The sequence below is a fragment of the Salvelinus namaycush genome, chromosome 12 (genome assembly GCF_016432855.1).
Source record: "Salvelinus namaycush isolate Seneca chromosome 12, SaNama_1.0, whole genome shotgun sequence".
Classification (NCBI taxonomy): Eukaryota; Metazoa; Chordata; class Actinopteri; order Salmoniformes; family Salmonidae; genus Salvelinus; species Salvelinus namaycush.
The window spans coordinates 12,150,765-12,167,261 of NC_052318.1; the positions used below are offsets into that span (position 1 = coordinate 12,150,765).

Consider the following 16,497-nt stretch of genomic DNA (forward strand, 5'->3'; position numbering starts at 1 on the left):
TTCCAAATTGAGCTCAGGTGCATCCAATTTCCTTTGATCGCCTGGAGTATGCAAAAAGTCATGTGAAAGACAGACCATAAGGCAAAAGATTCTGTGGTCTGAGGAGACAAAAATGTTCCTTAACTGTGCACAACTCATTACCTGTCTAACAGTCTAACACCATCCCTACTGTGAAGCGTGGTGGTGGCAGCATCATGCCATGGGGATGCTTTTCAGCAGCAGGGACTGGGAGACTGGTAAGGATAGAGGGTACAATGAATGGAACCAAATACATGCAAATCATTGATGAGATGATGATTCAGAGTGCAAATGACCTTAGACTGGGGCAAAGATTTACACTGAACAAAATTTTTTAAATATAAATCCCATGTTTCATGAGATGAAATAAAAGATATTCAGAAATGTTCCATATGCACAAAAAAGATTTCTCTCAAATTTTGTGCACAAATATGTTTACATCCCTGTTAGTGAGCATTTCTCCTTTGCAAAGATAATCCATCCACCTGACAGGTGTGGTATATCAAGAACATGATTAAACAGCATGCTCATTACACAGGTGCACCTTGTGCTGGGGACAATAAAAGGCCAATCTAAAATGTGCAGTTTTGTCACACAACACATTCTTTGCTGCCAGAGAATTTTATGTTAATTTCTATACCATAAGCCTCCTCCAAAGTTTTTTTTGAGAATTTGACAGTACGTCCAACTCGCCTCACAGCCGCAGACCACTTGTATGGCGTCGTGTGGGCGAGCAGTTTGCTGATGACAATGTTGAGAACAGAATGCTCCATGGTTATGGTATGGGCAGGCATAAACTACAGATAATGAACACAATTGCATTTTATTGATGGCAGTTTGAATGCACAGAACTACCGTAACGAGATCCTGAGACCCATTGTCATGCCATTCATCCGCTACCATCACCTCATGTTTGAGCATGAGAATGCATGGCCCCATGTCGCAAGGATCTGTATACAATTCCTGGCTGCTGAAAATTTCCCAGTTCTTCCTTGGCCTGCATACTCACCAGACATGTCATCCATTGAGCAGGTTTGGGATTCTCTGGATCGACACTGGTTCACTGGTACAACATTACACAGGCCACAATCAACAGCCTGATCAACTCTATTTGAAGGAGATGTAAATGGTGGTCATGCTAGACTGCAAGAGGTAAATGGTGGTCACGCTAGATACTGACTGGTTTTCTGACCCACGCTCCTACTTTTTTTACAGGCATCTGTGATCAACAAATGCATATCTGTATTCCCAGTCATGTGAAATCCATAGATTAGGGCCTAATGAATTCATTTCAATAGACTGATTTCCTTATATGAACTGTAACTCGGTAAAAAAATGAAATTGTTGCATGTTGCATTTATATTTTTGTTTAGTATATGTTCCAACAGGACATTGACCCCAAGCATACAGCCAAAGCAGTCCTAGAGTGGCCCAGCCAAAGCCCAGACTTGAATCCCATTGAATATCTGTGGAAAGACTTGAAGATTGCTGTTCACTGCCGCTCCCCATCTAATTTAACAGAGCTTGAGAAAATCTACAAGGAAGAATGGGAGAAAATCCCTAAATCCAGATGTGCAAAGCTGATACAGACATACCCAAGACGACTCAAAGCCGTAATCGCCGCCAAAGGTCCTTCTACAAAGTATTGTCTCAGGGGTGTGAATACTTATGGAAATTCGATTTTTCTATATTTTATTTTAAATAAATTTGCTAACATTTCTAAAAACATGTTTTCAATTTGCTATTTGTGTAGGTGGGTGAGATTAATTTTGAATTCAGGCTGTAACAACAAAATGTAGAATAAGTTAAGGGGTTTGAATAACTTCTGAAGGCACCGTAGCTCAAGTTTGAAACAATGAAAGCCATTGGACAATATGTTTGTGTGTTACATCGCCCATTGGTAGCATGTACAGTTTAGTAGGAACAATAATGGTCCAAGGACTTACCCCTGCAGAACTCTTAGAGGGAAAACATTTTTCAAAGCTATAGAACTGTCTTCAAGTTCCACATTTTAATTTTAGTTTCTTAGAGTGTTCTAAATATTATTTTATCAAACTGCACAAATTGGTACATATTCACCCTTGTGCCTCCCTTTGTAACCCTCCTCCAGAAAGCCATTCTTTCACCATGCCCCCATGACCGTCCCCATCCCGTGCCCTTACAGCAGTTCTCCTGCGCGATCCATTTTGTGGTGAGCGTGCCCAGGGAGCGGCAGGCCTCGCCGTAGGCAGCGAGCGAGCCGCACACCTGGGCCTTGCGGTGGTTGTAGCAGCCGTCCAGGTAGCAGGACTGGTAGAATGGCCTGGGGTCCAGCAGGCCGTGGCAGGGCTGGAAGAAGCCCTTCATTTGGGTGAGCTTCTGGCACCCCTCCTCGCCCTGGAGGCCAAGCACGGCCGTGTTCTCGCACGACTGGGCCAGTGCCACGTACTGGGTCTCGTCACAGCTGGGGAGAGGGAGAAGAGATGGGAGGTAGAGGTTGAGATGGGAAGATCCATCCACGCTTTTGAATGCACAAATCTGTTTAAACTAGCACCACAACATTCTCCAGAAATCCTAGAAGATTCTGGACACTGCCAAATAACCAGCAAACAAGTTTAAAAACAGCTTGGAGGAAGCAACAAAACCCTAGGTGTGATAAGCAAAAACATTTTAAAAAATGTTACTGTCAATTTAACGACTGTCTATCTCTTCCATGTCACCACTTCCCATGCCTCCTCTCCTATTCACCTGTTCTGCATCCCATTGGTCTTCCAGCTCTGGGCCAGCTCCAGGGCGCTGATGGCTGGCTTCCCGCGGGAGGTGATGTAGTCGTCAGTGGGGTCTCCGTTGAAGTTGCCACAAAGGCCACACACCTGAATAATAATAATACATAGCTCTTTTATAGCTCTCACAGTTATTTTCTAAAACCTAAAGACGCTTTACAATAACCATATAATGCATTACATAAAGCTTATATAATGCTCTACAACCATAAGGAAAACAACAAACCTTGTTTTGCAGCCGCTGGCCCATGGTGATACTAAGCGTGTTGAAGCGGTTGTAGCGCACCTGGATGTCCTGTGGTGTGTCGATGACCAGGAAGCCCTCCGACGTGGAGACGCGTGTCATTAAACCCGTGACGAATGGCACCGATACGGGCGTGCCGTTCACCTGGTTAGGAGGAAGATGAGAAAGCGGAGATTCATGCGCGCATTGACGTGGTGAGACTTTAAGTACACATACAAAAATAACCATACACATAACTCACCATCTAACTTCAAACTAATACAAACACACACATTTCCCATGCATTCTTTTCATAATAAACATTATAAAGTGATGCTAATACTCATCCATCCATTTATTAATTAATCTATTAATCTATCAACCATCCATCTCATCACTCTTTTCTCCTCACTTTCACAGTGCTCCCGGAGATCAGAATATTCTCCTCGTTGATATAGAGGTATGCGTGGGAGATGGTGGTGAGGTTTGGCGTGCTCCACTTGTCGAAGTTGGCGATGAGCTGGAAGGAGAGGTCAGGTAGCTTGTGGCAGTTGGTGGACAGCACGAAGGAGCAGGAGGCAGGCAGGCGCAAGGACGCCCCGTCAAAGGTCCTGAAGACGCCGCCGCCGGATGCCACGCAGTGCTGTGAGCGCCGGGCAAAGCAGCCGCGCACACCATGGTGCAGGGCACACTCCTCCTCGGCCTTGCAGCGGCGCGGGTCGCACTGGATGAGGTTGCGGCCGATGCACTGGCAGCGCTTGGTGCAGTCGCCATTCCAGAACAGTTGTTTGGGCTGGCGAAGAGAAACATAAGTTATGACAATACAGTGCCTTCAGAAAGTATTCATACCCCTTGACTTTTCCTAAATGTTTTGTGTTACAACCTGAATTCAAAATGGATTACTTAAAAGAATATATATATCTACACATAATACCCCATAATGACAAAGTGAAAACATGTTTTTAGAAATGTTTTCAAATGTATTGAATATGAAATACAGAAATATCTCATTTACCCCTGAGTCAATACTTTGTAGAAGCACCTTTGGCAGCGATTACAGCTGTGACTCTTTCTGGGTATGTCTCTAAGAGCTTTCCACACCTGGATTGTGCAACAGTTGCCCATTATTCTTTTCAAAATTCTTCAAGCTCTGTCAAATTAGTTGTTGATCATTGCTAGACAACCATTTTCAGGTCTTGCCATAGATTTTGAAGTAGATTTAAGTCAGAACTGGGTCATGCAGGAACATTCACTGTCTTCTTGGTAAGCAACTACAGCGTAGATTTGGTCTTGTGTTTTATGTTATTGTCCTGCTGGAAGATGAATTTATCTCCCAGTGTCTGGTGGAAAGCAGACTGAACCAGGTTTTCCTCTAGGATTTTGACTGTGCTTAGTTCCATTCCGTTTCTTTATCCTGAAAAACTCCCCAGTCCTTAATGATTACAAGCATACCCATAACATGATGCAGCCACCACTATGCTTGAAAATATGGAGAGTGGTACTCAGTAATGCGGCAGGTAGCCTAGTGGTTAGAGCGTTGGACTAGTAACCGAAAGGTTTCAAGATCAAATCTCCAAGCTAACAAGGTAAAAATATGTCGTTCTGCCCCTGAACAGGGCAGTTAACCTACTGTTCCTTGGCCATCATTGAAAATAAGAATTTGTTCTTAACTGACTTGCCTAGTTAAATAAAGGTAAAATAAAATAAATAAAATACTTTTTATTGTATTTGCCCCAAACATAACACTTTGTATTCAGGACAAAAAGTGAATTGCTTTGCCACATTTATTTGTATTATTACTTTAGTGCCTTGCTGCAAACAGGATACATGTTTTGGAATATTTGTATTCTGTACAGCCTTCCTTATTTTCAATTAGGTTAGTATTGTGGAGTAACTACAATGTTGTTGGTCTGTCCTCAGTTTTCTCCTGTCACAGCCATTAAACTATGTAACTATTTTAAAGTCACCATTGGCCTCATGGTGAAATCCTTGAACGGTTTCCTTCCTCTCCGGCAACTGAGTTAGGAAGAACGCCTGTGTCTTTGTAGTGACTGGGTTTATTGATACACCATCCAAAGTGTAATTAATAACTTCACCATGCTCAAACGGATATTCAATTTATGCTTTTTTTTACCCATCTACCAATAGTTGCCCTTCTTTGTGAGGCATTGGAAAACCTCCCTTGTCTTGTGGTTGAATCTGTGTTTGAAATTTACTGCTCGACTGAGGGACCTTATAGATAATTGTATGTGTAGGGTACAGAGATGAAGGAGTCATTTAAAAATCATGTTAGACATTATTATTGCACACAGAGTGAGTCCATGCAAATTATTATGTGAGTTGTTAAGCACATTTTTACTCCTGAACTTATTTAGGCATGCCATAAAAAAAGGGGTTGAATACTTATTGACTCAAGAAATTCAGCTTTTAATTTTTAATAAAGGTATAAACACTCAACTTTGACATTATGGAGTATTGCATGTAGTACAGGGACACAAAATCTAAATGTAATCAATTTTAAATTCAGGCTGTAACACAACAAAATTTGGTAAAAGGCAAGGGATGTGAATAGTTTCTGAAAGCAGTGTATGTGCAGTTTTAATGTTTCAATATTTAAACCTCTAGGTGAGGATTTCAAAGGCCATTCCATTCCATAATGTTCAGTTCACACAACAGACGATTAATTGCATTAAGTAGTGTCTGTGTACTCTCACCAAACATAATTGAAATCTCAAGCTAACTACCCAGCATACTGGGAGCATTCCCAGAACATTAGCTAAGATCCCCATTAAGCTCTAGTTGGGGTTTTATCTAACATTAAGATGATAACATCCCCAAAACATTCTAATAATGTTTTTGATGAAAATACAAAATAAACATGTTTTAAATAAGATATCCTTGGAATGTTCTCCTGACATTCACTAAAATGTTGTGCACATCTGTAACAACCACCACAGAACCTTGCCCCAAAGTTCTCATTAGGTTTCCAAGAAGTGTAAAAACAATGTACCAGTAACATTTTCCCAGCCAACCAAAATTTGTTCTGTGAAAGTTTCCAGCAAATTTTCTCAAAACACAAAAACTGTTTAGTCATGATGATGATCATAATGTTTTTATAAAACATTTTCCTTATGTTGCAATAACTTTCCCAGAACACATTTAGTCTGTTCCTTAAAGTTTCCTGATTTCTCATTAGGTTGTGGGAAGAGTCTGTTGGGAACATTGTGGGGACATCACAAAAGATATGTTCCCAAAACACAAAAAACTGTTGAGTTGTGCAGATTATACAATGTTTTGTTTAGGGTGCAAAAAAACATTCACCTGGTGTTAAAAGAATGTTCCAAGACCAAATGTTTTATGTTCTTTAAAAGTTCGTAAAACATTTCTTTAGGTTGTGGGAACATTGTGGGGATATGACAAGAGATAGTTTTAGTGTTATGGGAACCTATCCAGATGTGCTGACATTAACATTATGTTTGTATCAGTGTGCACAAAATACGAATTTAATGTTGCAAAAATGTTGACAGAAAATCCTTTGAGTTATTTAAAGGTTCTCAAAACATTTAATAACAGTGTGTTATAAGAGATTTGCTTTGTTGTGGTAACATTCCTAAAAATTAAAGCTAGGGTACACAGAACATTCCTATAAGAATGCTGACATAACACCTAGTCTGGACCAAATAAAGACATCCTCTCTTTCAGTAGAGTATATCTGTGCCTCAACTTCACTGTTGTTTTGTTTTTAAAGAAACATGGTTAAAAATATATGTGGGATTGGACCTGCAATGTTAGGATCTCCAACCAGATCATTAACCCTCTTCACCACCAGTGGATATCTTTGGCCTTGCAGGATTTTTTCAGTCTAACAGGACACAGAACACATTTTATGAGTTATTCAAATGTTCCCATTCTCTTCATATGCTGTGTACTGTAACACTGCATATTATGATTTTTCTCTTTACTATTGTATATTATTTTTTATTTATTTTTTATTTTAATTTTAGCCCCTATTTCGTAGTATCCAATTGCTATCTTGTCTCATCGCTACAACTCCCGTACGGGCTCGGGAGAGACGAAGGTCGAAAGCCATGCGTCCTCCGAAACACAACCCAACCAAGCCGCACTGCTGATTAACACAGCGCGCATCCAACCCGGAAGCCAGCCGCACCAATGTGTCAGAGGAAACACCGTGCACCTGGCTACCTGGTTAGCGCGCACTGCGCCCGGCCCGCCACAGGAGTCGCTAGTGCACGATGAGACAAGGATATCTGTACCGGCCAAACCCTCCCTAACCCGGACGACGCTAGGCCAATTGTGCTTCGCCCCATGGACCTCCCGGTCGCGGCCGGCTGCGACAGAGCCTGGGCTCGAACCCAGAGTCTCTGGTGGCACAGCTAGCACTGCGGTGCAGTGCCCAAACCACTGCGCCACCCGGGAGGCCCTGCTATTGTATTTTTGTTGTGTTCACAATTTAAATTGAACATTAACAGTAAAGTACTTAATTGTTACCCAAAAATTATTTGATATTGAGATTAACACAGCTGCATTGGACCTTTAAATCAATAAAAGATTATTGCATTGAACATCAATATGTTTTTATATATTTCAGAATGGCTATTGCTTTTATAAGAAATTATAAGAAATTATTTTCTTATTTAGTTTGATGGTTTGGAGCCTGTATTTAAGAAGCATATGAATTCACAATAATTCAAGTTACTTAAAGGAAGCTCAATCAAACTCAAATCCAATTTTATAATACTTTCAACACGGGATGAAGAAAGAAAATCATCAAATACAGTGTTACAAGTACACAGCATGTGAAGAGGATGGGAACATTTTAATAACAAAAAATGATGTTCTATGTCCTGATTGACCATATTAGACTGAAAGAACACTGCAATACAGATATCCCATGGTGGTGCAGAGGGTTAACCCAATGAGTCCCACTATAATGCCAGGATGATTTAGGACTTCTAACCCCTTTTATACATTGTGTATACTACAGACTACAGACGATCGTGTGTACTACAGTTTGAGCTACAGACTTCTGGGTTATACTATTGGATTTGTCTATTTCGTCTGCATCCGTAGATATCAACCATTAGTCTGTGTGATTAACAGGGGCTGCTAGAGTGGTCTTTGTGACACAAGGGCAGATACCGAAGGGGCCAGGCCAGGTCTTTTACTTTTACAAAAACGTCTGTAGAGTCCGAATGGTTTGAGATACAAACTATTAAAAGCTATCTAGGAAAAGTTGAGACTCTCACGAACATGTATAGAAATACAGCCGGTATGATGCATTTTGCGTCATATGATGTGGTAGTTTGCGTCATATGATGTGGTAGTTTGCGTCATATGATGTGGTAGTTTGCGTCATATGATGCAAAATGCATCATACGGCTGAATTTCTGTATTTTGAAAGTTATGTCTTGAAAACTTGATTGCTGGCATGCAAAACATGTTGGGACTATATCAAGGAAACAAATACCAAAATATAGTTTTGGGGTGGAATTTTTCTTTAAACATTGTATGAATCCCATCACAACTGAGCATATTTTGTTTTTTTAGTAACCTCTCTCTTGTAATATACCCACACTGTTCCCATAAACAAATTAAATGTTCTGGGAACACTTAAAAGAAACTTTCTATAAACATCCGCACAACTGGACAGGTTTTGTGTTATGAGAACATTTGCCGTGACCTAACGTATGTTCTGGGAACATTCACAGAACCAATTTTTGTTTGCTGTTACCATGTCAGGTGAACTGTATATGATTGTCTGTGGAGAGAGACTACTGTCTGTGTGATTGACTCACCTCATAGTACTTGCCGTCCGTGTAGCAGCCACAGTTCTGGGGCAGGATGCAGCCTTTGCCGTTGAGGACGTAGCCCTGGTCACACTGACAGCCCTCCACACAGTCCTGGATGCACTCCCTCTGGCCTCGGGCTGGGGCACACTGCGGCTGGCACACTGACATGCAGCCAGAGTAGTGGCTGTTAGCTGGGCACGTCAGCACTGAGGAAGGAGACAAATAATCATGTCCTCAACGAAGATGTGGGTTAAGTCCAAAATGGCACCCTATTCTTTATGTACAGTAGTGCACTAGACAGACATGATAAACCTTTTTCAATTACCTGGCACTGGTACTCTGGACAAATTACAAGTCTGGGTGCATTTAGTGGATGGTAGACGCAGAATAGATATGAACAAAATATTAGTTAGCTGTTCATGTGACAATGTATGTCATTGTATAGGAGGGGTTACATAAAGCTCCTGCTTGTGATTCATCTCTTCCTTCATAATATGACTGAAAACTCCATGTAACATTTGTGAAAGTATAAGTTATTATTATCTAGTAGGCTATTTCTATTGAAGTGTAGTCCCATGTGAGCCTCAATTATTATTGTGCTCACCACAGGGCGTGTCACTTCTCCAGCCTAACACACGCACCCCCTGGGTCTGGCATGTGCTGGTGTAGATCTGCAGCCAGTTGCAAATAGTTTCTGGGGCGCCCTGGTCCAGGCACGTGTCCTGCAGACAGCTCTGGTAAAAGAACGCTGGCGACACCTTGCTGTGACAGCGTGCAAACACACCACCGCGGTCCGCGATGAGCCCGCACAGACGCACTGCTTCGGGCTCCACAAATACGTACAGCCCGTCACCCAGGTGGAATCGGATTCCCGTGTAGCCCCCGCCTTCAACATTGATGCCTCCTCCCTCGACATTTTGTGCCCCACCTTCCACGTTGACATCCGTGACAAGGAGAGGGGCGTCGACGGCGCCGAGGCCTCTCTCGACCAATCCGCAACGTGGGCACGAGTCGCCGCAGCCTACCTGGCAGAAGGTGTCCCGATCAGCCCAGGCCATGCCCCAGTCGTTGGTGGTGAAGGTGGGCGGAGACGAGAGTGGCATGCCCTGGCACAGGCCGCAGGTTGCGTTGTAGAGGCGTCTGGGCAGCGTGAGCAGGAGCAGGGTGTTCCAGTCAAAGGCTACCTTCAGGCCAAAGTCCGTCTCCAACACCAGCTGCATGCCGAAGGTGAAGATGTGGACCTTCCCTGGTCCCAGCTTCAGAGGCAGGTATAGACGCTCCTTATTCACCTAGGAGATAACATGAGAGAGAGTCATGGCTGTGTGTCTGTGTGTGCAGGGACGCTGTATAGGGGGGGGAAGTTAAGATGATTCTAAGGGCCTGTGACTGACAGGGGCCCTGAAAAATTATTAGAACATGAGGTTAATAATTTAATATTGATTTTTTTTTACCTATCATCATTAATATAATATTTTATTTACAATGTACTAATAAAACAAACGGTTTATTTTTCTTTTCTTGTTTTTGGCTAAAAGTAAACATCCAGAGAGCCTCTGTTTACATGAAATGGTTCGGTCCTGCCCCCAAACCGGGCGGGAACGGTACTTGCTAGCAGTGAACTGCGAGTGAGGAGTATCATGTCTCGCTTCCTAAAGAAAAATCTGGCTTCCAAAAACGAAATGAAAGACAGGAGAGAGAAAAGGGCGACAACATGTTTAGTTTTTTATTTTATTTTATTTATTTTTACAGGGACAGTGCACATTAATCAACGTTTCAGTAAAAATTCCGGTTTTAGCCAGCCAGCTAATTTTCAACCGCAGTCCATGGGCAGGTTATAATGTGTCACCCAATTTTTCACAAAGGAAGGTGGGTGTAGTCCGTGAGTGGTGGAAATTAACCTGTTAGCTTAGTCCATAGTGAAATATGCTACTTTTTCTCCCCTAACATTAGTTACTTAATATTTTCACAGAAAAGTGAGTGTTTACATATCGCTCCTCTTTTAGTCACATTTAAACAATGCAGGCAAACCTTTAGCAAGCTAGTCATACTAAATCAGGAATGCTGGCCTTCTAGGCAGAGTTCCTCTGTCCAGTGTCTGTGTTCTTTTGCCCATCTTAATCTTTACTTTTTATTGGCCAGTCTGAGATATGGCTTTTTCTTTGCAACTCTGCCTAGAATGCCAGCATCCCAGAGTCGGCTCTTCACTGTAGACGTTGAGACTGGTGTTTTGCGGGTACTATTTAATGAAGCTGCCAGTTGAGGACTTGTGAGGCGTCTGTTTCTCAAACTAGACACTCTAATGTATTTGTCCTCTTGCTCAGTTGTGCACCGGGGCCTCCCACTCCTCTTTCTATTCTGGTTAAAGCCAGTTTGCGCTGTTCTGTGAAGGGAGTAGTACAAAGCGTTGTACTTGATCTTCAGTTTCTTGGCAATTTCTCGCATGGAATAGCCTTCAATTCTTAGAACAAGAATAGACTGAAGAGTTTCAGAAGAAAGTCTTTGTTCCTAGCCATTTTGAGCCTGTTATCGAACCCACAAATGCTGATGCTCCAGATACACAACTAGTCTAAAGAAGGCCAGTTTTATTGCTTCTTTAATCAGCAGAACAGTTTTCAGCTGTGCTAACATAATTGCAAAACGGTTTTCTAATGATCAATAAGCCTTTTAAAATGATAAACTTGGAATAGCTAACACAACTTGCCATTGGAAAACAGGAGTGATGGTTGCTGATAATGGGCCTCTGTACGCTTATGTAGATTTTTCATTAAAAATCTGGCGTTTCCACCTACAATAGTCATTTACAACATTAAAAATGTCTACACTGTATTTCTGATCAATTTGATGTTATTTTAATTGATAAAAAAAAATGCTTTTCAAAAACAAGGACATTTCTAAGTGACTCCAAACTTTTGAACGGTAGTGTACATACATACACACACACACACACACACACACACAGTCAAAAGTTTGGACACACCTACTCTTTCAAGGGTTTTTATTTATTTGTACTATTTTCTACATTAACAGTGAAGACATAAAAACTATGAAATAACACATATGGAATCATGTAGTAACCAAACAAGTGTTAAACAATCAAAATATATTTCATATTTGAGATTCTTCAAATAGCCACCCTTTGCCTTGATGACAGCTTTGCACACTCTTGCCATTCTCTCAACCAGCTTCACTTAGAATAATTTTCCAACAGTCTTGAAGGAGTTCACAAATATGCTGAGCACTTGTTGGCTGCTTTTGCTTCATCTGCGGTCCAAATCATCCCAAACCATCTCAATTGGGTTGAGGTCGGGGGATTGTGGAGGCCAGGTCCTCTGATGCAGCACTCCATCACTCTCCTTCTTGGTCAAATAGCCTTTACACAGCCTGGAGGTGTGTTGGGTCATTGTCCTGTTGAAAAACAAATGATAGTCCCACTAAGCACAAGCCAGATGGAATGAAGTACAGTTGAAGTCAGAGGTTTACATACACCATAGCCAAATACATTTAAAACAGAGTTTTTCACAATTCCTGATATTTAATCATAGTAAAAATTCCCTGTCTTAGGTCAGTTAGGATCACCACTTTATTTTAAGAATGTGAAATTGTCACGACTTCTGCTGAAGCCGTTGCCTCTCCTTGTTCGGGCGGTGTTCGGCGGTCAACGTCACCGGTCTTCTAGCCATCATCGATCCATTTTTCATTTTCCATTGGTTTTGTCTTGTCTTCCCACACACCTGTTTTCAATCCCATTCATTACCTCTTGTGTATTTAACCCTCTGTTTCCCCTCATGTCTTTGTCAGATTGTTTTATGTCAAGTGTTGTTTCTTGGTGTCTAGGTGCGCGACGGGTCCTCGTACCCATGTTTATTTTATGTATGTACATTTTCGTGTTTGGAGCATGTTAAGTGGACATTTATTAAAAGTCTCCATTTTAACTCTCCTGCGCCTGACTTCCCTGCCACCTATACACACGACTCTGACAGAATCTCTGACCCAAAACTATGAAGTCAGCAGGACGAGACACTTCGCTCATGGAGGTAGAGGAACGCGTCATGGAACAAGCGGAGGAGATTGACAGTCTGAGCGCTGCCATGGATCGCATTGTCCAAAATATGGACCGCTGGGAGAGACAGAGTTTTTCCAGCGCCTCCACCACCACAACCGGTATTTCCGTTGAATGCTTTTTCTCCTCCTGAACATAACAAGATCCATTTATCCCTACCCACGGGATACAATGGAGATACTGCCAGCTGCCAGGGTTTTCTCCTAAAACTGCACTTGTATCTGGCCACGGTCTCTCCAGTACCATCGGACCGTGAGAAGAGTTCCGCCCTCGTCTCATGCCTCACCGGGAAAGCCCTGGAGTGGGCCAGCGCTGTGTGGAGAGGAGGATGCGGCGTTGGACCATTTTGAGGAGTTCATCCGCCATTTCCGAATGGTATTCGACCACCCATCCGAAGGCAGAGCGGTGGGTGAGCTCCTCTATCATCTGAGGCAGGAGACGAGGAGTGCACAGGAGTTTGCTTTGGAGTTTAGGACCTTGGCTGCCGGTGCTGGATGGAGCGACAGGGCCCTGATCGACCATTACCGTTGTAGTCTACGCGAGGACGTCCGTCGGGAGCTGGCCTGTAGAGACACCACCCTCAACTTCGATCAGCTGGTGGACATGTCCATCAGGCTGGACAACATGCTGGCTACTCGTGGACGTCTAGATCGGGGTCTGGTTGTTCCATCCTCCCGCACCCTCTCTCCCGAACCTATGGAATTGGGAGGGATGGTGCGCAGGGAGACCGGAGGGGGTTCCCGCTCGAGCACCATCTATGATCGCAGAGATCACACTGCTGATCGGTGCCGGGTTGGTTCCTCTGGGAATAGAGAAGGCAGGCAGGGCACTCTGGCATCACCCCAGGTGAGTAGGCACCATTCTCATCCAGAGCCCTCTGCTGCACTAATGTTTGTCTCTGTCACTTTTCCGGATTTTTCCCTGCATTCCCAGTATAAGGCGCTAGTAGATTCAGGCGCGGCTGGGAATTTCATTAATAAAGATTTAGCTCATAGTTTAGGGATCCCTATTGTTTCTGTGGATATGCCTTTCCCTATTCATGCCTTAGATAGTCGACCAATAGGGTCAGGGTTTATCAGGGAGGTCACCGCACCTTTGTATATGATAACGCAGGAGGGTCACAAGGAGAAGATTAGTCTTTTCCTTATTGATTCCCCTGCGTATTCTGTGGTGCTAGGCCTACCCTGGTTAACCTGTCATAACCCCACTGTTTCTTGGCCACAGAGGGCTCTCACGGGGTGGTCGCGAGAGTGCTCAGGTAGGTGTTTAGGGGTTTCCGTTGGTGCTACTACGGTGGAAAGTCCAGACCAGGTCTCCACCGTGCACATTCCCCCAGAATATGCCGATTTGGCTCTCGCCTTCTGTAAAAAGAAGGCGACTCAATTACCACCCCATCGACGGGGGGATTGTGCGATAGATCTCCTGGTAGACGCTGCATATCCCAGGAGTCACGTGTATCCCCTGTCGCAAGCGGAGACGGTGGCTATGGATACATATATCTCTGAATCCCTGCGTCAGGGGTTCATTCAGCCATCCATTTCACCCGCCTCTTCGAGTTTCTTTTTTGTGAAGAAGGATGGCGGTTTACGCCCGTGCATTGATTATCGAGGTCTCAATAAAATCACGGTGAAATATAGTTACCCGTTACCTCTGATAAATTACAGTTATTGAGTCAATGCACAGGGCACGCTTCTTCACAAAATTGGATCTCAGGAGTGCGTACAATCTGGTGCGTATTCGGAAGGGTGATGAGTGGAAGACGGCATTTAGCACCACCTCAGGTCATTATGAGTACCTGGTCATGCCATATGGGTTGATGAATGCTCCATCAGTCTTCCAAGCCTTTGTAGATGAGATCTTCAGGGACCTACACGGGCAGGGTGTAGTGGTGTATATCGATGATATTCTGATATACTCCGCTACACGCGCCGAGCATGTGTCCCTGGTGCGCAGGGTGCTTGGTCGGCTGTTGGAGCATGATCTATATGTCAAGGCTGAGAAATGCTTGTTCTTCCAACAATCCATCTCCTTCCTAGGGCATCGGATTTCCACTTCAGGAGTGGAAATGGAGAGCGACCGCATTACAGCCGTGCGTAATTGGCCGACTCCAACCACGGTAAAGGAGGTGCAGCGTTTTTTAGGGTTTGCCAATTACTACTGGAGGTTTATCCGGGGTTTTGGTCAGGTGGCTGCTCCCATTACCTCACTGCTAAAGGGGGGCCCGGCGCGCTTGCAGTGGTCGGCTGAGGCGAACAGGGCTTTTGGACACCTGAAGACTCTGTTTACCTCGGTGCCTGTGTTGGCGCATCCGGATCCCTCTTTTCCATTCATAGTGGAGGTGGACGCATCCGAAGCTGGGATAGGAGCAGTGCTCTCAGCGTTCGGGTGTGCCACTGAAGCTTCGCCCCTGTGCTTTCTTTTCGAAGAAGCTCAGCCCGGCGGAGCGAAACTATGATGTGGGGGACCGGGAGCTGTTAGCTGTCGTAAAAGCCTTGAAGGCGTGGAGGCATTGGCTTGAGGGGGCTAAACACCCTTTTCTCATCTGGACTGACCACCGCAATCTGGAGTACATCCGGCAGGCGAAGAGACTGAATCCTCGCCAGGCAAGGTGGGCCATGTTTTTCACTCGTTTTGTTTACTCTTACTTACAGACCAGGCTCCCAGAACGTCAAGGCAGACGCATTGTCTCGGCTGTATGACACAGGAGCGGTCCATGGATCCCACTCCCATACTCCCAGCTTCGTGTTTGGTGGCGCCAGTAGTGTGGGAGCTGGACGCGGACATTGAGCGGGCGTCACGTGCAGAGCCCTCTCCTCCTGAGTGTCCAGCTGGTCGTCTGTACGTTCCGTCTGCTGTCCGCGACCGATTGATCTATTGGGCTCACACGTCATCCTGGGATAGGTCGGACGATGCGCTGTCTTGATGGGAGGTACTGGTGGCCCATTTTAGCTAAGGACGTGAGGATTTATGTTTCCTCCTGCTCGGTGTGCGCCCAGTGCAAGGCTCCTAGACACCTGCCCAGAGGTAAGCTTCAACCTTTACCCGTTCCTCAACGGCCGTGGTCGCACCTGTCGGTGGATTTTTTGACTGATCTTCCACCTTCACAGGGTTACACCACTATCCTGGTTGTTGTGGATCGGTTTTTGAAGTCCTGTCTCCTCCCTTTGCCCGGTCTCCCTACGGCCTTACAAACTGCAGAGGCCCTGTTTACACACGTTTTCCGGCACTATGGGGTGCCTGAGGATATAGTGTCTGATCGGGGTCCCCAGTTCACATCAAGGGTCTGGAAGGCGTTCATGGAACGTCTGGGGATCTCGGATAGTCTTACCTCAGGTTTTCACCCCGAGAGTAATGGGCAGGTGGAGAGAGTCAACCAGGATGTGGGCAGGTTTCTGCGGTCCTATTGCCAGGACCGGCCGGGGGAGTGGGCGAAGTTCGTGCCCTGGGCAGAGATGGCCCAGAACTCGCTACGTCACTCCTCCACTAACCTCACTCCTTTTCAATGTGTATTAGGGTATCAGCCGGTTCTGGCTCCTTGGCATCAGAGTCAGACCGAGGCTCCTGCGGTGGACAATTGGTTTCGGCGCACTGAGGAAACCTGGGAGGCAGCCCACGTCCACCTTC

The 16,497-nt window shown here is 44.5% G+C and overlaps 1 protein-coding gene across 1 annotated transcript in view; it reads right to left on the reverse strand.

The window, feature by feature from the left end:
• LOC120056901 (alpha-tectorin-like) overlaps positions 1-16,497 on the reverse strand; it is a 42,235-nt gene that overhangs the window by 11,329 nt on the left and 14,409 nt on the right. Inside the window, exons 11-16 of the mRNA XM_039005169.1 lie at positions 9,418-10,102; positions 8,820-9,019; positions 3,416-3,796; positions 3,007-3,168; positions 2,746-2,870; positions 2,181-2,461 (exon numbers count right to left, since the gene is read on the reverse strand). Of these exons, the coding sequence (XP_038861097.1) occupies positions 2,181-2,461; positions 2,746-2,870; positions 3,007-3,168; positions 3,416-3,796; positions 8,820-9,019; positions 9,418-10,102 (1,834 nt within the window). The remainder of the gene's footprint in view (positions 1-2,180; positions 2,462-2,745; positions 2,871-3,006; positions 3,169-3,415; positions 3,797-8,819; positions 9,020-9,417; positions 10,103-16,497) is intronic.